The 24,214-nt window shown below is 38.1% G+C and overlaps 2 protein-coding genes across 5 annotated transcripts in view; one reads left to right on the top strand and one right to left on the bottom strand.

Annotated features, from left to right (window-relative positions):
• The first annotated feature begins 18 nt into the window (after window positions 1-18).
• Window positions 19-18,386, top strand: SCRN3 (secernin 3). The gene is made up of 8 exons (XM_032209380.1): window positions 19-100; window positions 2,934-3,105; window positions 4,558-4,739; window positions 5,888-6,087; window positions 6,795-7,007; window positions 10,597-10,759; window positions 11,811-11,991; window positions 15,740-18,386. The coding sequence occupies exons 2-8, from the start codon at window positions 2,935-2,937 to the stop codon at window positions 15,893-15,895; spliced, it is 1,266 nt and encodes a 421-aa protein (XP_032065271.1). The 5' UTR covers window positions 19-100; window position 2,934; the 3' UTR covers window positions 15,896-18,386.
• A 718-nt stretch (window positions 18,387-19,104) lies between these two features.
• GPR155 (G protein-coupled receptor 155) overlaps window positions 19,105-24,214 on the bottom strand; it is a 40,446-nt gene continuing 35,336 nt past the window's right edge. For 3 of the 4 annotated variants that reach the window (XM_032209341.1, XM_032209333.1, XM_032209326.1), the window contains exons 15-16: window positions 23,003-23,137; window positions 19,105-19,748 (exon numbers count right to left, since the gene is read on the bottom strand). In XM_032209341.1, coding sequence (XP_032065232.1) covers window positions 19,502-19,748; window positions 23,003-23,137 — 382 coding nt within the window. In that variant the 3' untranslated portion in view covers window positions 19,105-19,501. Of the gene's footprint in view, window positions 19,802-23,002; window positions 23,138-24,214 lie in introns of all 4 variants that reach the window. The other variant, XM_032209351.1, reaches the window with a different exon arrangement.

Here is a 24,214-nt window from a genome sequence, read left to right as displayed (position 1 = left end):
AAAGCATCAGCGCGGCGCCTGCTCCGCGCAAGGCAAAGGCGGTGACGCCAGACCGGCTGGTGGATCTGACGTCAGGCTTTGCGGGGCGTTTTCCCATTAAGTAAGAGAATCCCAGGGGGGAAAAATAAACGGCTATCCGACCCATCGGGCTTGGGTGAAATAGAAATGACAAAGGGGGGGGGGGGTGCAGATTGACAACCGAAAACCAATCGAGCCACCAGAAGCAATGTGGCTTCAGCAGGGGAAAAACAACAGCTTTGCACGTTTGTGGGTGTGATCCGTTCGCCTGTTGTTGCTTTGACAGTTTGCAAATCTTTGCAAAAGTTTTACAACTACAACTACTCGCGCGCCTTCGGGCTTGTTCTGGCTTTGGCCCCGGGGGAAGGTCTGGGTGGCTTTAGCTCCGGTTGCGCAAACTAGCAGGGTCTGGTTGACACACGTCAAGCCATAAAACCAGGCTTGCCAAGCCAGTATGGTCAAGGGAGAACCGATGCATGAACCTTAAGACGGAGGCAAAAGCTGTACTGTAGCTGCAGATCTAGAGCCTGAACCTTAACACCCGTGTCACGGCACCTTAACCCTGTTGGTCTATTTTTATTCATGCAAACAGCCTAGGAATTAGTAAGTAAGCCTTGGAGTTGCTGCTGTTTGGAAAATAAATCTTCCCCCCATTGGTCTTCCACCAGCCCTGTTCTGAGAACCATCCAAGTTGGGAAAAGCTGCAGTGTTTGGGACTAACTTGTGCTAGTGGAGAATTTGCCTGTTCGGTCTTTCTGACAGCCGCTTTATTTAGTCTGACAGTGTTTCCCTTCCCCCTTCTGGTTTCTTAGGTGCAGTGCAGTTCTTACTTGATATGCAATTCCTCGTCTTGCCTGTTCCATTAAAAAAAAATCCTACTTTTTTTATATACAAAGTAGCAAACATAACAATATTCCCTCCTCCTATTTTCCCCACAACAACAAAGCTGCAAGGTGAGTTAGTTTGAGAGTGACCACTAGCCCAAAGTCACCCAGTTAGCTTTTCATGCCCAAGGAGGACTAGAACTCACACTCTCCTGATTTCTAAGTCAGCATCTTAACCACTTAACCACTCAGCTTTCACATGCAGTATTTACTTAGTTTTAGGGGTTTTTTTTAGTTTTATTTGTCATTTATAGGCCGCCCTTTTCCCTGAGGGGACTCAGGGCGGCTTACAATTCGTGGGAAGGAGTGCAAGACAAAACATAAAATATGTGAATAAAATAAAATAAAACAGTAAAACACAACATTCATTCAACATTCGGGTGGGGCGGATTAGGATCTTATCCCCAGGCCTGACGGGATAGCCAGATCTTAAGGGCTATGCGGAAGGTCTGGACGGTGGTGAGGGTACGAATCTCCACGGGGAGATCGTTCCAAAGGGTCGGAGCTGCTACTGAGAAGGCTCTCCTCCGCGTAGTCGCCAGTCGGCACTGACTGGCGGATGGAATTCAGAGGAGGCCTAATCTGTGCGATCTGATGGGTCGAAGGGAGGTAATCGGCAGAAGGCGGTCTCTCAAGTACTCAGATCCACTACCATGGAGGGCTTTATGGATGGTAAGTAGCACCTTGAAGCGCACCCGGAGATCAACAGGTAGCCAGCGCAGCTCGCGGGGGATAGGTGTTATGTGGGCGAACCGCGGTGCGCCCACAATCACTCGCGCGGCCGCATTCTGGACTAGCTGAAGTCGCCGGATGCTCTTCAAGGGCAGCCCCATGTAGAGCACATTGCAGTATTCCAGCCTAGAGATCACAAGGGCTCGAGTGACTGTTGTGAGGGCCTCCCGATTCAGGTAGGGCCGCAACTGGCGCACCAGGCGAACCTGGGCAAATGCCCCCCTGGTCACAGCTGACAAATGATGGTCAAAAGTCAGCTGTGGGTCCAGGAGGACTCCCAAGTTGCGAACCCTATCTGAGGGGTGTAAAATTTGACCCCCCAGCCTGAGTGATGGAACATTGGCCAAATTATTGGGAGGAAAACACAACAGCCACTCGGTCTTGTCTGGGTTGAGTACCAGTTTGTTAGCTCTCATCCAGTTCTTAACGGCCTCAAGACCCCGGTTCATCACGTCCACTGCTTCATTGAGTTGGCACGGGGCGGACAGATACAACTGTGTGTCGTCCGTGTATTGATGGTATTTTATCCCCTTATTCATTTACCTGCCTGGCATCTGATCTTTAAAAAACCCAGCTGGATTCATGCAGCCTATTTTGTAATTCAAGTGGATAGAGAGATCCACTCTTAAGATGAAATTGAGTCATGAATGATCTTTCAGTGATTTTGTGATGGCCGAGTGCCGAAAAGGTCACGCACATGCGTGTGCTTGTCGGCGCTGTGTTCCAGAAAAGCCAAACTTCTGGGTTCTAGCACGCATGTGCACCTGACAATTCAGCACTGCTGTGCATGCGAAGGACGCACATGTGCGCCAGGAACCCAGAAAACAACAGGCAAGGCTGTGTGTACCGGGCAACATGGCTTCACATGCTACTTTGGGCATGCGTACCATAGGTTGGCCATCACGACTCTAGAACTTGTAGAGATTTCTATAACCTTGTCAGTAATAAAGAGTGGAGAAAACAATTAGATGGTGGATGTCTCTAAAAGATCTAAAATTCTCCTGTTCTCTACGTCAGTATTTGTAAACTATGCTTGCTTGGAATTCTGGGAGTTGAAGTCTACATATCTTAAAAGCTGCTAAAGTTGAGAAACACTGGTCTAGTCACACAGCTCTGTTCAACAGTTTATTTTAGTCCAGATATATGAGAGAGAATTTGTTACAGCAACATGTGTGACCTTGTGCAATGTATTTCACTATATTTTTTCGTAAAACATCTATCTTAAGGGAAATTACGATAGTGGTTCATCCATTATGGAGCAATCAGAGAGATACGATTGTTTATTACTTTATTTTTCAGGATGGCTAATAGTGTTGCTGAACCCTTTTCCTGTGATACTTTTGTGGCTCTGCCTCCAGCCACACTAGGTGGCCGAATCATCTTTGGAAAAAATTCTGATAGGCCTTCCGATGAAGTCCAGGAGATTGTGTTTTTTCCTGCTGCTGTTCATGATCCAGGACAAAAAGTTGAGGTGAGAGCAATAATTCTAGAAATATCATAAAACCTATTGGGAAGTTTTATCTGAGAAACTTTCAAGATAAAATAAACATATTTATATCCAAAATCACATGCTTGGGTAATTGTAAAGCTTGCCTGCATGGGTAGCTGCATGGAATTGAAATGATGAAATGTGCATTGCGGTTTTTTGATGCAAACTATGTGACCTGTAAACTTGCAGTCAAATCTGGACACGGGTTCAAAAAAGAGAAGGAGAGACAGAGGGAGAGATTTATTTTGTGATGTCACAATGTATCTTTTATCCTTCTTGCATCATTGCGGTTTCTAGTAGACACCTATACTGGATTGAAATTGTAAACCAAGAATGGCTTATTCCAAATCTGATAATTGGAATTGGATAATACAAATTAGCTATCAGGTTTGGCTCAAGGTTGCAATTAACCATCCTGTGGTTTGTCTGATTTGGGGTTTTGTGTATTCTGCACACTCAGGCATTACAATGTATAAACTGTGGTTTATGATTTAATTCATTATTTAATCCAAGCCAATCATAATCCAAACCATGATTAAGCAAATGATGGTTTAGCACAATATATATGATTCTAGCTATTATTATTTGCACCAAATGGAAATAATTCTCCATAATTCCAGGCATCAGTCTTTCCTAGTTCTGTGGTATTTTAAGAATTTTTGCAGGCAAATACATTATTTAATCCTTTTCATCAAAATTTGATTTGGTATAGAGGGTCAGAACAAGTAAAATTTGAATGATTTTTTTCTCTTTTCCTTGCACAATGAGAGATAGATAACTCAAGGTCATTCCAACAAAATATATTCTCTATCTTAGAGTACTTTTAGGGTATAGGCCAGTAAAATGAGGATCCAGATTGTTGGAGGAAATATGCTACATTGTAAACTGCTTAGCACTAAGAAGCAGTATATACATCTAAGTGCTGTTGCTATAGCCCCATATCCTGAATTTAAAGGTAAAATCTTGTATGAAGATAGTTCTGCTGAATTTAGATATAGTTTTCATAAGAAATATGGTCTTAAAGGCAGGATTTGAGCCCATAAATTGCTACATTTAGACATCCTTCAGTCTCAAAAGATTATGGAATCATGCTCTGGAAAGAGGTCCTAAAGCAGCATCTGGTGTGGCTAAAAAGGCCAATTTGAGAGTGGCAATCCCTTCCACACTGAGGACAGATACATTCTGGCCCCTGCCCAGCCCCCAGATTTTGCTGGTTCCAGGACATTTAGACAATATGCACAAATGTGCCCTTGTTGCCTTCCACTGGAACCTGTAAATTCCAGGACCTCATTTTGTTCAAAAGAATCTCATAATTCCAGTGAGAGGTTTGAGGGCCCCACAGTACTATGGTAAAAGCTTAGGGAAGTACCGAATCTGTTGTATGTAATTTAAAAAATAATCCATGAAATATCTTTGAAATTATCATTATTGCAGTGTACTTACATAGAAATCGAACAAGTCCCCGAGACCTATGCAGTTGTCCTGAGCCGTCCATCCTGGCTATGGGGGGCCGAAATGGGAGCCAATGAATGTGGAGTCTGCATTGGGAATGAAGCCGTATGGGGAAAAGAAGAAGTCTGTGATGACGAAGCTCTCCTTGGCATGGACCTTGTCAGGTTGTTATTAAGTCAAACTTTATTAAGTTGTTATTAAGTCAAACAGGAAAATATTGTATGAGATGGAAAATAAACAACTCTGATATTTGATCTGGAACAGGAGTGTCAAACTCGATTTCATTGAAGGCTGCATCAGGATTGTATTTGACCTCGGGAGGGGGGGAGGTGATGGGTGGACATGGCCAGGGTGGGTGTGGCCAGCTCAAAGTCGCTCGTGTCGGGGGGGGGTGCCTGTAGTGGAAAAGGAGCTCCCTTTCACTGGCAGAGGCACTGCAGCCAGTCTTTCGCTGTTTCTAGGGCAGCTCTTTGGGTCATATCTAAGTACCCACGGGCCGGATCCAGCCCGTGGGCCTTGAGTTTGACACCTGATCTGGAGGGTTTATGAGTAAATGGGGGCTTACTGTAGAATGGTGCTGCTAATATGGAAAAACTGAAACATAAGTTTTTGAAGGAATTACTTTGGCCTGGTCCAGAAACTATGAAAGGTACAAGATACTACAGGTAGTTACTGACCCACGACCCTTCATTTAACTTCGCTTGAAGTTATGACAGTGCTGAAAAAAGTGACTTGCAACAATTCCTCCCATTTGCAGCAGTGGTGGGTTGCTCCCACTTTGGCCCGGTTCGGCTGAACTGGTAGTAGCAGTGGCAGGAAGCCCCACCTACCCGCCTAGACATTGCTGCGCAGAAGCGCGCCTGAACCGGTAGTAAAAATATTTGCAACCCACCACTGATTTGCAGCCTTTGGAGGGTCCCACAGTTACATGATCAAAATTTGGGCACTTAGCAATCAGAATATATTTCTGCAGTTGCAGCATCCTGGGGGGGGGGTTTTCACATGATCAGCATTTGGGACTTTCCCAAGTACTTCTGACAAGCAAAGTCAATGTGGGAAGTTGGATTCACTTAATGGCCACAGTGATTTGCTTAACAACTACAAACAAAAGGTGGAAAAATCACCCATGATTCATTTAATGACTACAACACTTAGCAACAGAGGTTCCACTCTTAATTGTGGCAATAAATCAAGGATTACTTATAGTTCATAAAATCTGATTTTGCTATCAGTTCAAGGATGTCAAATTCTGTCTTTTAAAGTTGAAGGTGAAGAATGTTACAGAAAGCTAAACACTTTGATTTGATTTTAGGCTTGGACTTGAAAGAGCAGATACTGCAGAAAAAGCTGTCAGCATTATCGTTGAATTGCTGGACAAGTATAATCAAGGTGGAAACTGTATGGAGAGTAAAATGACATTTACCTACCATAACAGCTTTTTGATAGCAGACAGGAAAGAAGCTTGGATTCTGGAAACATCTGGAAAGTACTGGGCTGCAGAGAAAGTAAAAGGTATGAATAATAACCTTTATTCAATTTTAAGGCATCTCAGTGGGCAATGTCTGTCTATCATATCTATCAATCATCTATATGTCTGCCTATCATCTAATCTATCATCTCTCTTTCTATCTCTCTCTCTCCCCCTCCCTCCCTCTTCCCCCCTTCTCTCTGTCTTTCTGTCCGTCCCTCCCTCCCCCCCTCTCTCTCTCCCCCCCTCTCTCTCTCCCCCTCTCTCTCTCTCTCTCCCCCTCTAGTTTATAATTGGCCCAATGTGTTTATTATGGCCAAGTATAATTATTGCAAATGAAGAAGGATTGAGACAATAGCAATAGCACTTAGACTTATATACCGCTTTACAGTGCTTTACAGCCCACTCTAAGTGGTTTACAGAGTCAGCCCATTGCTCCCAATAATCTGGGTCCTCATTTTACCCACCTTGGAAGGATGGAAGGCTAAGTCAACCTTGAGCCTGGTGAGAATCGAACTGCCAAATTGCAGGCAGCCAGCAATCAGCAGAAGTAGCCTGCAGTACTGCACTCTAACCACTGCGCCACCGTGGCTCATAAGAAGCGGTCAACTTTCATATTGTTGGATTTAGATTCTTTCCAAATTTCTAACAGTAAATAATTTAGACATCTCAATTTAATAATTTTTAAGTAGGTCAGTTTTGTGCAGAAAGATTTGGTGTAATCGCTTGTTTTCTTCTCTGTTTTAAACAGAAGGAACACGGAATATTTCCAACCAGCTATCAGTCACAACAAAAATTGACCGTGAACATCCAGAGCTAAGGAATTATGCTCTAAGCAAAGGCTGGTGGGATGGTAAAGAAGTATTTGATTTTGCTGGCATGTACTCGTATGTAAATACTGCCAGAATGACAACTGCAAGTGGCAGATATTGCGAAGGCTACAAACTACTGAAGAAATATGCAGGTACCTTTGTTTAGTAATAGAAAACCTTATATATGTATTTCCTAGTTGGATTTGGATGTAGTGTTTTATGAGATTCTAAATATTTTTGTTTACCTAAAGGAACAGGATTAGTACCTATCTTAATTATATTAGTTTTCCTTGGTTTTGCTTTGAACAAGAGATCTGCATAGTGCTCTTTTATTTAAGATGCATATGTTAAACTCCATAACTTTTTGAATAATCCTTAAGGAATACTGTAGCTGACTATTTATTTTAAACAGCTTAATTCCAACTTGAGGCTCAATAGCAATAAGGTTGATTCTGATGTATATCTTAAGAATACCTTGACATCTTCTTCTGGTCTTGAGGAAAATGTCTCATGATTCTTGTTATGGTGATTTCTAATTTGAATGAACTACTGTTTGGAATGAAGGCAAACGTACATATCAGGGGATAATTTTACAGGTTCCAATTTGAGTTGGTCACTGGGACCAGAGGTTTAGTCTTCCGAGCTTTTGGACTTGTGCTGGATCTCATCTTCAGGGAACGTTAGAAGTAGAAGTTCCTTCAGAAGTGGTATTCAGCAGGTTCTGACCAGTTCTGGAGAACCGGTGGTGGAAATTTTGAGTAGTCCATAGAACCGGTAAATACCACCTCTGATTTGCCCTGCCGCCATCTATTCTCTGCCTCCCAAGACCCAGTTGATCAAGAGGAAATGGGGATTTTGCAGAAATCTTCCCCTGGAGTGGGGAGGGAATGGAGATTTTACAGTATCCTTCTCCTGCCATGCCCACCAAGCCATACTCAGAGAACCAGTAATAATTTTGAATCCCACCACTCAGTTCCCTGAAGATGGGCTCCAGCACGAGTCCAAAAACCTTTAGTTCCACTGACGACCTAGGCTAGATCCCAAAATACTGTTTTTAAGCTTCTTTTCTGAAGTTTTGCCGTGGTTTTATGTATTGGATAACTTGGATCATCTACATAGATCCTGAATCAAATACAGTAAGGGATCTTACACAGCTAAAATGTATTATCCATGCTATTTGTCTATGCAAAGAGTTCCATTCTTTCTAGATATAGAATACACCCTGAATTGGCAACCGAAGCCCTTTAGCTATTTGTTTTCTATCTTTCTCTTTTCTACCTGTTTCTCTTTCCCCATACGTATTTTCTTCCCACATCTCTTTCCCACTGTTTATATTATTTAGAACACGGTTTCTGTGTTTATCCAAAAATAGCTTGCCAGAAACACATTGCTCTTTCCAGTTTGAGCTCTTCATGGGCTAAGATTGCCCATCACCAGATTCTCAGACAACATAATCAATGGCCCTGCTGCCCAGGGATTCTGGAGCTGCAATGTTAACCACACATTTGGAGGGAGACAGTGGTGCAGTGGTTAGAGTGCAGTACTGCAGGCTACTTCTGCTGATTGCTGGCTGCCTGCAATTTGGCAGTTCGATTCTCATCAGGCTCAAGGTTGACTCAGCCTTCTATCCTTCCAAGGTGGGTAAAATGAGGACCCAAATTGTTGGGGGCAATAGGCTGACTCTGTTTAGAGATAGATATAAAGCATTGCGAAGCGGTATATAAATCTAAGTGCTATTGCTATATACCACTTTGAAATATTTCTTCTTTGAAGCTTTGTTAAAGTTTCCCAAATGACTGAGTCAAGGAGAAGGTCATGTTTTCTGCCTTACTACTATCAGTTCCAACAATACAAATCAGAATTACTTGTAAAGGCATGTGTGCTTTGGGGAAAAAAACTAAGCCAAACACTGTTGCACCCTTCTGTTTCAATATTAATTTTACTGTGTCCTGCCATTTCCAATTGCAGTAGTTATTTTGGGCTTCCTAGTGGATTCCTTCCCTGTATGATTGTCCTGTAATCATGCAAATTTCATTCATTTCCAGAATTGCAGGTTCTTAATGTTGAATATCTTTTTAATACATGTTTAAGGTTATGGATGTTTTGTATTCTATTAGTGTATTTCTTCTAAATCCCTATTTTTCAAGTACTTACCGGAACCATTTTTAAGTCACACCGGGTGTTCAAGTGAACAGTCAATTCAGGTTTTTTTTTTGGTTTTTTTTTAAACTTAGTTGAGAGAGAATCATTGTTGTAAAGCTTGCTGGTCTCTAAAGATTTTACTTTAATTTATTTAAAAGGAAATCTAAAATTGATGTAAAGGCATTGTTTTAAATACTGCAATTGCTATTTTAAAATGGTTACGGAGTATTCTGAATTTACAGAAAGACATTCTGGAAATCTAAATTGGGAAATCTAAATTGTCACCATGGAAAGAAAGTGTGTTTTTAAAAAAAAGATTTACAAGTGTCTGAGATCAGAGATTTAGCGGATTATTTCAAGACAGTGTCTAATCTCCAGCCTGCACCCAACTCTTGATCGTATGCACATATCTTGACTGCGTCTTCTTTCTCCCAACCTCTTCTACTCTTCTTTCTTGCCTTCTGCTTCATCTCTCATTTTCGTGGAACACTCTTTCTCCACCTTGCTCTCTTACATTTTCCTGTTTTGCTCTACTGCCTTTTTCCTGCGGGATTTTTTGTTGCCTTCTTTTCTGCACAACCCTAACCAGAATCCCATTTGACTCCTGTTCTCTATGACAGATTGCAGGTGTGGTCCAAGATTTTTTTTCTCTGTTAGAAGTGGAGTCATATACCTCTCTTTTGAGAAAAAGACACCAAGCACATTATTCATTTATTTATGTATTTATTATTTATTTATTTATTTATGTATTTATTATTATTATTATTATTATTAATAATTATTATTATTTATTTATTCATTATTCATTATTTTTGTTTATTATTTTTGTTTATTATTTTTGTTTGTTATTTATTATTTATTATTTATTATTTATTATTTTTGTTTATTTGTTTATTGTGTATTATTTATTATTATTATTGTTGTTGTTGTTGTTGTTGTTTGTTTATTATTTTTGTTTATTTGTTTATTATTATTTATTTATTATGATTACTTGTTATTTATTGTTAGTTATTTGTTGTTTTTATTTATTGTTTATTTATTGTTTATTTATTTACTTGTTTGTTTATTATTTATTATTTATTTATTTATTGTTTATTTATGATCTTTATTTGTTACTTATTATTTATTTATTATTTTTGTTTGTTTGTTTGTTTGTTTATTATTTAGAAGTACTCCTTGCCCTATCACTTCAAAGTACTCGGGTTGGCTTCCAACAATAAACCACAATTAAAATAACCTTAGAAACTTAAAACAATATTTCTAAAATTAAATAAGAGTAATAGCATAGCCCAGTTTTTGGGAAGAACTTGTTAGGCCGGCAAAAATATTACATCCAGTCTGAACATCTGTATGACTGTATGACAAACCATAACAAATATAGCAGGGCCACAAAAATTCCAGGGATTGCTAGAGTAAACAGGTAAGTCTTTAGCAGTTGTTTTAAAATCTAAAGTTGAAAAGAAAAATGGAAGTTACAGTGTTGCCATTTCTTTTCAATATACCAGTTGCTTTATTCCTGCTTTTTAGCAGTTTTACATAGATATTAAATGGGTGGTATACAATATATACACTATTAAATAAATAACTCATTTTAACTAGGTAATATAACAGCTGAGGCTATGATGACAATTCTTCGAGATAAAGAGAGTGGCCTTAACATGGAAGGTGCCTTCATGACCACAGGAAGCATGGTTTCTATACTTCCCCAAGATCCTAGTCTCCCTTGCATTCATTTCTTCACTGGAACGCCAGATCCTGAAAGGTAACACAAATAAAATGTGTGTCATAAGAATAAACTCTTAATCATTTCCTTATTTTTGCCATTTTAAATAAAAGGCTTGAAATGTTTCCGCAATTATTAAATATAACCCAGTGTAAATAAGTAAAGTTCAATAGAAGTGTCAGGGTTCCGACGGATGGCCTAATTAAATCATGAGCCTTGAGCCAAACTTCAAAAGAAATCCAGTTATTTATTAGGAGCAACATGTCGGCACATACCCAAATAAAGACAGCTCTGACTCCACGTAATTTATGGCCCAATTATGACTCTGTTCCCCCACTCCCCCCTGGGTGTGTCATAAATCACATGGAGCACTGTCATGGGCTGTAGAGATCACACCCCTCCGGCTCTTACAGGTAACCTGGGATACAGCCTTGAGAAAGGTATCCATGGAATGTGCTTCTGGTTGTGGCAGCCATGCTGTTCTGTCAATTTCCTCCCCCTCTTGCCTATGGCAACTCGAGAGCAGGCCAGGGATACTTTGCGAAGTGACAAGAAGCTTTATAAAAGTACAAGACTAAAGAATCTGATAAAATTTCTGATTCATCTTAACCCAATTCTGCAACAGGAAAGGTATTCAATGCTTCAGTGTCTATGGAGATGCTCAGTCATCCAGTTCATTGTTGTCCCAAAGGTGCTTTTTCTGGTTTTTCTTTGTAAACGTTTCGCTTCTCATCCAACAAGCTGCTTCTACTCTTGAGCTGAAGAAGCTTCTTGGGTGAGAAGCGAAACATCTTCAAATAATAACAAGAAAGTCCAGTTGAAAAAGCATCTTTGGGATAATGCTTCAGTGGTTTTTGGGTGGAAACATTAATTGTTCTTCTTTTAAAGTACACTAGGAATCTGATCTGCTGGGAAGCCAATCTTCTTGGTTCCAGAAACTTTTCTTTCTGACCAATTAGATTGTGACTGATATGAGAACTAATATGAAAAAGTTAGGCTCGTCTGGAATTTATGCTGAGTGAACGTAACACTGGACTGTGAAAGTAGCAACTAGTTTTGCCTATTTGCTTACTTTCATTTTATTTTCTAGGTCTGTTTTTAAACCTTTCATTTTTGTGGAAAATATTAACCCGCTTCTAAAAACCAGTTCTCCGATATTTGGCCCTGAGGATCCAGTTAAAAAGCAGCCACGGTTTCATACGAAACCTGACAGAAGACATGAGCTCTATCGAATGCATGAACAGGCAGTTGCCACGATGGAGTCATCAAAGGTGGGTTGATCTTGGAATTGCAAAATGTGATTTATTTATTTTTTAATTCAAAGTAAGAACGTCTAGAATCTGTTGTGTTTGTACAAGCTGATATGCCTTGAAAAAAAATTGTTCTGGCATATCAATTTTCAGTCAATTTTCAGAGTTAACGTGAAATAACTATACTTTTAACACCCATGCATTAAATACAATGTGAGGGTTCAAACCAGTGATGGGATTCAAATTTTTTTACTACTGGTTCTGTGGCTTTGTGGGTGTTGCAGGGGAAGGTTACTGCAAAATCCCCATTCCCTCTCCGCCACACTAACCTGCTTTCCAGCTCTCTGGTTCTCTGAACTACTCAAAATTTCCATTGCCGGTTCTCCAGAACCTGTCAGAACTGCCTGAATACCACCTCTGGTTCAAACCATTGTATATTCAGAATTCTTGTTGAACTCTTCGTAATAAATCAGGAGGAGTCTGGTAGCATCTTTTCTGACTAATATTTTTGTATTCAAAAGCATCAACTTTCACTTTGTCACTTTGGCCTCACAATCTTCTTCCTGTCATATTCAAACTCTCCTTCTTCCTTTTGTAACTTCTGGGCTGTGGTTTTAACTGTTTCCTCTTTGGAAATATGTTTTTCATTTTTTAGCTTAACATACTTAAACTCTGGTTCTGGATTAAATAGATTTTTGTTCTCTGAAATTCATTCGAAAGAAAGAGTTGTTATGTCCTCTTCCTTTTACAATTCTCCTTTGACGAAATCTTGCCAGATACAACTAGAAAGAAAACAGTCTTCCCTTTTGGCTCAATATATAAAGAATAAAGGGGAGGGGAGCCAGGAATAATTAATCCACCTTTAATATATGTTGGCTCTTCACATACCTGTTTTCTGTGAGAAGGAATGCCTTTGCTTTTGTCCTCCATATTTCAGAATCTTTCCTTAAATATTTATCCCTGCAGACCTCGTCTAGATGCTTCCAGCCACTCCTCCAAACTTAAGATGGGATGTTTCAAGCCCTTCTTTTTGGAGGTGATTTAAGGCTATAACAATAGTATTTAGACTTATATATCACTTCACAGTGCTTTACAACTCTCTCTAAGTGGTTTACAGAGTCAGCATATTGCCCCCAATAATCCGAGTCCTCATTTTACCTACTTCGGGAGGATGGAAGACAGAGTCAACCTTTAGCCGGTGAAAATTGAACTGCTGGCAGTTGGCAGTCAGCAGAAGTAGCCCGCAATACTGCATTCTAACCACTGCACCACCACAGCTCTATATCCAGCCACTTATTCACATATTGCTTGGATTCTTACAGGACATCTGTTCTGAACATTTTGTATGGGTTCCTGGAGCCATTCCCCCAGATTGTATCTAGCTTCATTTAAGGATTCTTGTCTGGAGTCTTTTCAGAGATCTTTGTAACCATGTTTGCACCCCTGTTCTGAATGCAGTTAGAACCAAGCTCTCTGGAACTTGCTAAAGATGCTTAAAGCCATCTATCCTTGAGTTTGATCCTCCTAGCCTAGAGGAGCAGAATAGAGGGTGGGTGATGACATCATAGTGCTTTATCTAGAAGTGAGATTCCTGCTGCCCTCCCTGCTAGGGCAAAGGACCAATAAGAGAAGACATTCCGAGCATTGCATCACAATTGGATCTCTGCTGTTGTCTTTAAGAACTGAAGAAGCTTCTTGGATGAGAAGCGAAACATCTTCAAGGAAAAACAAAAGAAAGTCCAGTTGCCTTTTGAAAAAGTGCCTTGGGATCTCTGCTGTTGTTAAACTTAATTTTAAAGATCTAGGAGGCATGTGACCCATTGACTCATCCTTTCAGAACTGTTTCCTTACCTCAACACCTTCAACAAGGACCAAGCTCCTGATGTGATGCCTTGAAAAGCTGGGCCTACACTCGGAGATAAGCCGCTGTTGGGTGATATTATATAGCAGTGTCAAATGAAAGCACAGGAAATTATTTGTGACATAATCTACCTGTGGATTGATGCTAGATATGCACCTCCATACACCCCAGAGCAGCTGTAAGCTACAAAAAAATAGACCCTGATTGTAAGCTACAAAAAAATAGACCCTGAGAGACTCAGATATCTCAAAGTCTGTTGAATAAAGAAGGGAAAAAAATAGGTGGTGAAAGATTCAGGGAAGGCCTCAAATCTTCCAATGAGAACTGAGCATTCAGAATGTTCTTAACTTGCTAAATGACATGGGGAGGAAGAGAGAGCAGGAGAGGGAGTAGGCGAGAAAAGAAAAGAAAAACTAATGGAAGATATGCTTAACTGGCTTCCTATCTCTTTAAGGAGTAAGGCGGATAGAGAACAGAGGGAGGGAAGATGGTGAATTGTTAGGCAGTTCAGGGATTTACTTGATCCCTCTGAGTCTAAGCTTATCAGAGATGTCACCGGGTGATTCATGTCATAAACTGGATATGTTCACACATGTTGGGGAAAAGATCAAGATGCTCCCTTCACACCACATGCTAAGTTTGGTTTGGGACTTTTGAGCAGCAGGGGTGACTATGTTGTTGCCCAACTGATGCTGACATCTGATTTTGGCACTCGTTCAAGAATTGACTTTTTGCATTTGCGGTTTAGTAGCTCAGATCTGCCCTTCTACCTCCCTATCCATTCTCCTATAATTACAGTTGTGTCGTGTATGTACAGGTAGACCTCGACTTACAATTACAATTGAGTCCAGGATTTTCATTGCTAAGCAAGGCAACTGTTAAGCAAGTTTTGCAACCGTACATAGCTCTATAATTCCTTTACCCACAATTTCCAGGTTGGAAGGTGTGCTGTAGTATATGAGTGTTGTAGCTGGTTGTGGCAGGTGCAAGGATGGAAATGTTCCTCCTTTCACGGAGAGATCTTTTGGGGCAGCCAATTTTCCCATTCTGCAACTGACTTAACTGCCTTGCTTAACAATGGAATTGTGGTCCCAATTATAGCTGTAAGTTGAGGACCTGTATCAGGGGTGAAATGCTACTGGTTTGGGCCAGTTCATCCGAACCTGTAGTAAAAATGCTACTGGTTTTTCTGAACTGGTAGTAAAAAAATGCTAAAAAGTTTTTTAAAAGTTCTGACCATTAGCTATGTGACAATCAGCTGTGATGGTCAGAACTTTTAAAAAACCTTTTAAAGCATTTTCTAACCAGTACCGGTAGTTAAAAAATGCTTTAAAAAGTAAAAAAAAAAAGTTGGCCATGCCCACCCAAACCATGGCCACAGAACTGGTAGGGAAAATTTTTGAATTTCACCACTGATCTGTATATAGTATTTTTAAGTGCAATCTGGCCATTTAACACCTAAAAACACAAAATTTAAAAGTGTTAAGCAATAAGATACTTCTCAGATTGGTTGGAATCTTGGACAGGAGCTTAAGGGATTCATAATTTATTTGAAAACTCAACCTTTGTTGCAAACCTTTCCCTATATGAAATCTTTTTTCCCCCCTCATTATGTTGCTGGTTTAAAACATGATTAATTTATATCTCACTTTTCATTCAGGAGCTCTTAACAATGTACATGGTGCTCCCCCCACCCCCCAAATAGTAATTTTCTATTGTTAATTGCTCAGAATCATTTAAATGAGATGTGCGGTGTAGGAATGTGGATACATCAATAAAATAAACAATAATTTGGGTCGCTACATTCTAACCACCAGATCACTCTGGCTCTCATTTAAGATTAATTGTAGCAAGCATTTGCTGTGCACAAGGTTTATATTTGGTTCTATTTTCAAATTTGCTTTCTAGGAAAAGGCTGCCCTGATCATGGAACAGATCCAAAAACTGGAGAAGATGAAGATTGATGAGATGGAGTATATTCTCCAGAATAGGTTCCTGAATGTTGATCAAGCAGTTCATCTTTTTTCAGATTGTGTTGAAGAAGAAATACAAATATATGCATGACAAAATATCTGCAGTTGTTTCTTTTTATTAATCCAAGTGTTATTTTCCAAAACAGCTTTATTCACTGTACAATGCTACTGGCCAAATAGCATTTATTATGTAAACTAGCTGGAAGATAAAATATTGGCATTAGCTTTAATAGAATATAATTGCTAATTTTAAATGTGACATGCAGCCATCCAAAGTTTAAAACATCTGCAAAATTACTGGATTTTGTTTTTTGCATATATTTTCAACCTGCATTTGTTTGTTATTTCATACACTTAATGGCCAAATGTCGTACACATTTAATAAACAGAGTTAATAACAATAATTTATATGTGCCAACTCCCAGCAATTTCAACATTTAAAAATCTAGTTGGACAAGAAGCAAAATAAATAAAGCAAATAAGTGAAATAACTAATTATGGAATTAATATGTAATTAACCAAATTAACCTCAAGACATTGTAAAGACCAAAGTGGCTTGGTCAAGAAAACCAAGGACTGTAAATTATAGCACATTTCCCATTTTCTTGTAAATGGCTTCTAAGATGAAAATTTAAATATTTTAGAAAACAACTTTAAGAATTCAAGAATGTACTTCTTTCTATACAGTTCTATTGCAGAAGTATGAAAAACATTATGGATATGGTTAACACTAATGACTTTAATCTAAAAATAACAATAGATATATAGTGAGGTCTGCATATGATTTGAACTGGTATACAGACTTAGTCTTTGACAAAGGACTAAAAGAATAAAAATTCTGTCCTGAAAAGCTCGTATTAAAAACTTAATACATCAGGATAGTTTCAATAGGATGTTAATGTTATTTCCAATGTCATTATGCACTGGATTTCACAACCCAACAGAAATTAGATGCATTGGCTCCTATTAGAAAATAGGCTTCACTGAATAGCATTGTTCCACTCCTTTTATACATTATTTTTATTGCAACATCATCTAAAGTTGGTGGTAATCAAATATTAATTCAAAGCACTTCTGCAAAATGTGCTAATAATCAGCAGAAAACAAAGAAATAGTTAGATAATGGGAAAGAGCTTAGATTGCCATATAAACTTTATGATAATGGATGTTTGTAAGTTGCCTTCATTGGTAATAGGATCTTGTTGGGTTCAGATTTCATTCCTTTGGTTTCTCATCAGTAAATGGAAGGAAAGAAAACCTCAATAGTTATTCCATAAATAGGACATTTTGCTGCTGAATGCCAAAATTGGTTTAAAAAAAACAACCAAAATTACTATTTTTCAGGCAATAAAGGAGAACTGTTGGGAGCCAGTATGAAGTAGGATGCAGTCAGGTCATAGGAACATTTAAATCCTGCTGATTTAGCTAATGAATTAAATCGAGCTTTTAATTTTAAAAAAGTGTATTTTCTGAGTTGAAAGCCTAAATTTGGGCAGGAACTCATTTGGTTGGCAATCTTATGCCTATGGTAGTTAGGTACGGTAGCACTTTAATATGTAATAAAATTGCACTATTAATATCCAGAAGGCTGTTAATCCTTTAGCTATAATTCTTGGCAATATAACTTAAAATAAGGTATAAATTAGCTGTATGTCTCAATCTGGCATGCATAAAAATGTGATGAATTCAAGAAGAAAGGAATTAACAAAAAATTATATCCATGTAAAAATATTATGTAATATGAATTTATGAAAAATAATATAATTGGTATCACAACAGCAAATATATCAAGAATGAAATGGCATCTTCCTAAATTGGGAGATGCAACCTAGAGCTGAATGTCACAAAAGTTAAAATTGAATATTCTACCATGGCACTTTGGACTTTAAGCTTGAATCCTTCTATTATATTAAGCCATAATTTAAACTATGGTTAATTTGGAGCTTAATATTTGTATGAATCAGCTGTGAATTATTTAATAAACGATGTTTAAATATTCTGTGTATAGATTGATCTTTGAACAGTCTATCTCGCCTAACTTTAAGGATACTTTAAGACTTGAATCACAAGAAGAAAAAAGTATATTGTGTAACTTTTTGCTTCAACTCTTAACAAGGAATATTACACAAGTCAGGACAACTGTATTTATTGAGTAACTGGAATAGCAAGAAAACCAATCTGCTACTTTCAGGAACATGTTTCTCCATAACTCTTCCCAATTTAAAAAAAGAATAATTGGGTTTTGTAATACAGCATGCTTTTCATTTCAGCTGTAGATCAACTTACAAAGTAGACTTTATATAAACCTTTTTTTTTCCATTTTGGAAGATAGCCTTTTTATACAAAGCAGAAGAAATCTTGGCAGTATTTCAATTAATGTGCATTGATAATTAAAAAAATAAAACTACCCCCCCTTCTTTATGTCTGAATAAATAAGATTGTGAACATGAAAAGGTTCATTATTTTTCAGGTGTCACAGAGTTAACTCTTTAAAAGCTAATAGCCATAATTTTAATAAGCCCAGCTTCCAAATATAATCCATATTTGTATAAATATAAAACATATCCATACATAAATGTGCCATGCATCTGGTAAAAAAAATAGTGGTTAGCTAAAGTTAACCAACAAGTCTTCTTAATAGTTGAAGAAATATGACCAATTGCTTCTTCCAACAATATTGTTGATAAACCACTTTCAGAAAAAATATTTAAGCATTCTTAACTTTAAAAAGGCCAATAGGATGTTCATGCCTTCCTATTATTCTACAATGCTGCTTAAAAATTAAAAAAATTACCACAGTTTTTAATAAAACATATGCATTTAAAAATATATTACTTTTATGGTGAAACGTTACTAATATTACACACACACACACATATTCCTATGAATTACTTAAAAATTGGTATTGCAAAATTAAAATTTAACAAGAAGTCAATTCAAGTTCTTTAATTTGCATATCAAGAGTACTCAAGTACAATTTGACATTTTAAAAAATAGTAATTTGGTATTAAGTACAAAATAAATATGGCATCTACAGACTCCAACTGATTGCAGTCTGTGAAATAAATTGGTCTATTTTTGGCAGTCGTGCCAATTACTTATCAATGAACCAAGGGGAAAAATTATGAAACAAATTATGCCTGAACAAGAAGTCCTGCTCACAATTATGATGCTTTAAATCTCATTTAGATTTAAACAGACTGATAAACAGAGACTTGTATGCTTTAAAAATCAAAACTGGCTTATTCATATAGGAATCAGGATGGACAGCAAAATTCATTTGCTGATTTCTCCTTTTACACATCAATCTTCAGTTATTTTGTCAGTACAAATAAGAGAATTTCGCCGTTAAACAAGAATAAGAATTGCGTACACCAAAATGATCTACTGTTCCCTTAAAAAAAACACATCACATGATAACAATGAGTTGTTTTGTCCACAGTATTGTCTGTACTGGCAAGGATGGAAAATTATTTCTTAAAAAAAAAAAAACAATTGTTTCAAAAAATAAAACTGAGTACAAGGCCTGTTACGCGCCTTTCACAATTTGAAATAATTCCCTGAAGCTACTCATTTTAGTTAACATTCAGATTGCAAGACATAATTCTCTTTGGGTTAGAGATCAACATGGCCACATTATAAGCAAAGGGATTTCAAACAGCGTGCATTAGATACGAATAGGAGGGCCTGGTCTTGGCTAGCTTCCATGGGCGCCTTCAGTCCCTCGGTTGTCCTGTATTATGGTTGTCGTAGCTGTAAAATGGTAATACAACCGCTCATCCCGAAATTCAAAGTCATTGGTAATATGTTGGATGATGCCGCCTTTCACCAGCCTCTCTCCATACACTACAGCTTCCCCACGGTCCGAGGCAAGGCCAACTTCCAAAAGCCAGTTCACCAGATCACAGCCGAAGAAGAGTCCAGTCACAGTCTTTCTGCCACACCTGTATGTCAAAGGAAGGATTCACCCACATGTTCTGTAAATCTCGTACCACCACTGCTTGTTGGATGAAGACGAGGGGAAAACAAGGAAAGACAGCATGATAGTTAGAAGGACGTTAAAAGAAGGCCTAGTAGCCAAGTATACAATTAAAGCTGTTTTTCCTTTTTGGCAGGCCTCAATCGCCTTTTTGAGTAGCCAAAATGCATGCAAGCATCTAATGAAAGCACTACATACTATATGATTAGTATAAAATTATTGTGTGTTACTTTACTATTGATACTCTTAGAATCTGAAATTAATCTTTAGTCACAGAAATTACCATTGGAATGATATACAGGTAGTTCTTGACTTACAACCATTTGTTTAGCGACTGCTCGAAGTTAACAATGGCAAAAAGTGACATACAATTGATCATTGCATTTACAACCATCCCAGCATCCTGTCCTGTGATCAAAATTTAGGTGCTGGGTGTATGATTTACAATGATTGTCACATGATCGCCATTTGAGGCTTTCCCAGCCATCTTCTGATAAGCAATTTCAACAAGGGAAGCCAGATTTGCTTAATGACTACATGATTCACTTAATTATAGTGATTCACTTCCCAACCATGGGAAAAAGGTTCTAAAATTGGGCACGACTCCCTTATCAACCACTTTGTTTAACAATGGAAATTCTGTTCCCAGTTGTGGTCATAAATCAAGGTCCGCCTGTACAGTAGTAGAAGAGTTAATGGTAATATTTTAGATGATAACCATATCAAATTCTATTTCAGAAGGAAAAGTCCTAAGCGAGCATGTGATTCAAGGCCTCTACATGCTTCAAAAATTATTTTGAAAACATATTTTCGGAAGGCCTGAGAGCCCAGGAGCCTTTAATAATAATTATTATTTTCAAATTTCAAGCACTTCTTCAGAGCAAATTTTGGCTGAATCATTTCTGAAGCACATAGCAGATTTAGTAAATGCTGCTTAGCATAGCATTTGATTAAATGCTTTTTTTTCTTTTTTTCTTTTACATGCTCAATATTTTTCTTTTACGGATAATGTGGACTTCCATTTGCAATCAAAAAAGGAACAAATTCATGGAGAACTAAATAAATTTGTCTCCTCTGTCAGTTAAATTTAGGTCTCTTAATCCTAAAATGCTTATTAATCAAACTAATACACAGAGGTCTTGAGAAACAATACAATTGATTAAGATTCATTTCAAACTCCAAGAAGTGGTGTTTTTTTCTCAATTCAGAGCTGAGAAGTGCATGCAACCTGGTGGAACCACCTCTAAGCCAATACTCTAAGCCAATGCCGAATATCTCAGGCAGCATTATGCTTTACTGTGCATGACTGGGGTAAGAGAAGTGTCGTCTGTGAATCCACATACATACTTAATGTCAGGAAGCCCCTGGGGTGGTCACAACAAGCCTTGAAATGGATGCAGTACTTCAATGTTTCAGCTAATAGAAGAAAAATGCATGAAGCACTCCTCCAAGTGGTTTTCTAGAACTTCCAGGTTTAGGTCTAATTAAATATTATTTGTACAGAAAGGAACTATTCCATGATCTAAAGTTAGGCCAAGCCAACATACAAACTATGTAAGATAGCCTTTTAATTAATAAGCTAATGTTAATTTTAATTAATAGAACATGGGAACATAGAACAAAATCAGTGCTGGGCCAACAACATACATTAGGTTTCTAATGCCAGGCATTCATCTGAGAAGAAAAGAGAGAGATATAAAGATGAAAAGGAGAACAAGAAGGTATTGCAATCTGTGTAGATCAAACAGCGATAGTGATTTAAAAACAGCAACAGCGCTGATCCGTTTTTCTTTGTGCAATATTAATGTTTTAATATTAAAAAAAGAATTGTAATATTTCTTATCTCTTGGCTTTTCAAGAAATATAAAGAAAGAAAATTTAAAAATTGTTGTAAAAGGCAGAACAAATATTTAAGAATTATTTATTTCTCACTTCCACAGAATTTTATATCCCAAAATGGAAGTTTGAGGAGATATGTAATCCTAAATTTGAGACATATTGAAACAGCAGTTGAATCTCAATGTAGGACTTCAGTATGGAAGATTCTAAGATTAACAAGGCCACCAAATCTTCCAAAAGATCACTAAAAATGGGAAAGCACATCGTTAATACGTTACACTTACATTTTATCAATGGCTTCACACAATTCATGCAAGAAGCCATGTAATAATAGAGAAGCTAACTTCTTTTGTTCATTACAGGTAGTCCTCAACATACAACCATAATGGAGCCTATTATGGTCGTAAATCGGTTTGGTCATGTGACTGCCACATTTTACCTTTTTTGTGGCTGTTTCATGCCGGTTGTAAAATGAATGTGTTAGTATTAAGCAAATCTACTGCTTGGTATGGTGCCGTTTTGCTGAAAAGTGAAAGTAATTTCTGTTTCTTTGCAAAAACTTTGTAAAACAGAGTTACGTGACCCGTGGGATGCTGTAAACAACACTGCTGTGTTACGGACCGGCCTGAAGTGTAGTCACATCACTGGGGCAATCACAGTAATTCGGTCATAACTCCCTTTTTCCAGGTAGGTCATAACCTTGAATGGCCGTTAAATGACTAGCCATAAGTTGAGGACTACCTGTAACAGCTTCAATTGCTGCCATTTAAACTTCATGGTTCAAAATGCTTACGCTGCTTTTGATTTCTATTATTTAAAAAACTATGTGCTAGAATCTCTCTGTGATAACATATTGCTTGATATATAATTTTTTAAAAAAATAGTTAACCACCAAAGCACGAGTGTCAAATTCGATCATGTGATGTATTGTGACGTATAGCAATGGTTTTTGCCTTTGCAGAACCGGGGTAGGCATGGTCTGCACTTGACACATCTGGCCCATAGCCTGCCAGTTTGACACCCCTGCACCAAAAGTTAATAGCAATAGCACTTAGACTTATATACCGCTTCACAGTGCTTTTAGGGCCCGCTTTAAGCGGTTTACAGAGTCAGCCTATTGCCCCCAACAATCTGGGTCCTCATTTTACCCACCTCGGAAAGATGGAAGGCTGAGTCAACCTTGAGCCAGTGAGATTCAAACTGAATATCAATTCAGAAATAATTATTTACAAATCAACAATTAACCAAGTATCTGCTTAGTGGTCTTTGGAAACCTGTGTAGTGCATAAGTAAAAAGAAGGGTATCAACAGATGCAGAGGGTGCTCCCATCTAGAATATTAGAACAATTTAAATCAATTTTAACACATGAACAACTCCACCTTCTATCCTGGACAATGCTTCTCACACACACGTCTCTGTGGTAACTAACAAACTGTTGGCATGTCATCCGAATCTCCTCCGGGACAGATGATTCCCTCGGTTCCACAGTTCTAGCACCCCAAAGGAATTCAAGCCTACATGAGGAAAAAAGCCCATTTGAAATACTGCCTGGAAAAAGCATAATACAACGATTTGATTTGAAATATTTTGCCTCTGAGATTTTATGGTTACTGTGTACATTCAAACATGTGATGACCAGGTTTTTGAAACAACAAGTTAGAAGAATTAAAATAGTTGAAATTTTTTAAAGCTGGCAATTAAACTGAAAAGGAGATGGATGGGAGCGAACTCTTTTTCCTGCTTTCTTATGCACTTTAACCTAATTCACACACATATATGGATCCTAAGTTTCTTCTCTATTTGAGAAAAGAACGTCTGTCAACCCAAACTTCCATTTCTTAAGGTAAAGGTAAAGCTTCCCCTTGCACATATGTCCTAGTCATTCATGACTCTAGGAGACAGTGCTCATCTCCCTTTCAAAGCCAAGGAGCCAGACGTCTCTGTGGTCATGTGGCTGGTATGACTAAACACTGAAGGCGCATGGAACTCTGTTACCTTCCCACCAAAGGTGGTTCCTATTTTTCTACTTGCATTTTTATGTGCTTTCGAACTGCTAGGTTGGCAAAAGCTGGGACAAGTAACAGCTCACTCCGCTATGTGGCGCTAGGGTTTCAAACCACTGAACTGCCGACCTTTCTGATCAACAAGTTCAGCGTCTTAGCCACTGAGCCACCGCATCCTGTACCATTTTTTACTTCTGTCCAATAGGCAACATGTTGCCAACGGTTCTCTAACCCTCAGAAGCAGGGGGTGCAAAAGAGGCGAGGAGAAAAAAACTGTATGAGGAGAGAATAAAATCACATTCTATAAATGAAAGAACTATTTCATTCATGGAAAAAAATAATTACATTACAAGGCTATATAATCATGTTAACATAAGACATTTTATACCACCTTAAAAAGTATTTTATGGATAATAACTCATACACAAGGCTATATGTCACATCGATACCGTGGAATTCAATTAAAGCAGCAATATTTAATGGTTTCCCCAATCCAGAATGTGTTAATATAAAGTGAAGCTCAGTAAAGTATTGCTTCATGCATGTATTAAAAGGAACAGAATTTTAAAATAAACCAGATTACTGTTT

The sequence above is a fragment of the Thamnophis elegans genome, chromosome 1 (assembly GCF_009769535.1).
Source record: "Thamnophis elegans isolate rThaEle1 chromosome 1, rThaEle1.pri, whole genome shotgun sequence".
Taxonomy (NCBI): domain Eukaryota; kingdom Metazoa; phylum Chordata; class Lepidosauria; order Squamata; family Colubridae; genus Thamnophis; species Thamnophis elegans.
Note: the sequence above shows the minus strand (reverse complement) of the source record. Positions and strands in the feature narration are given on the sequence as shown.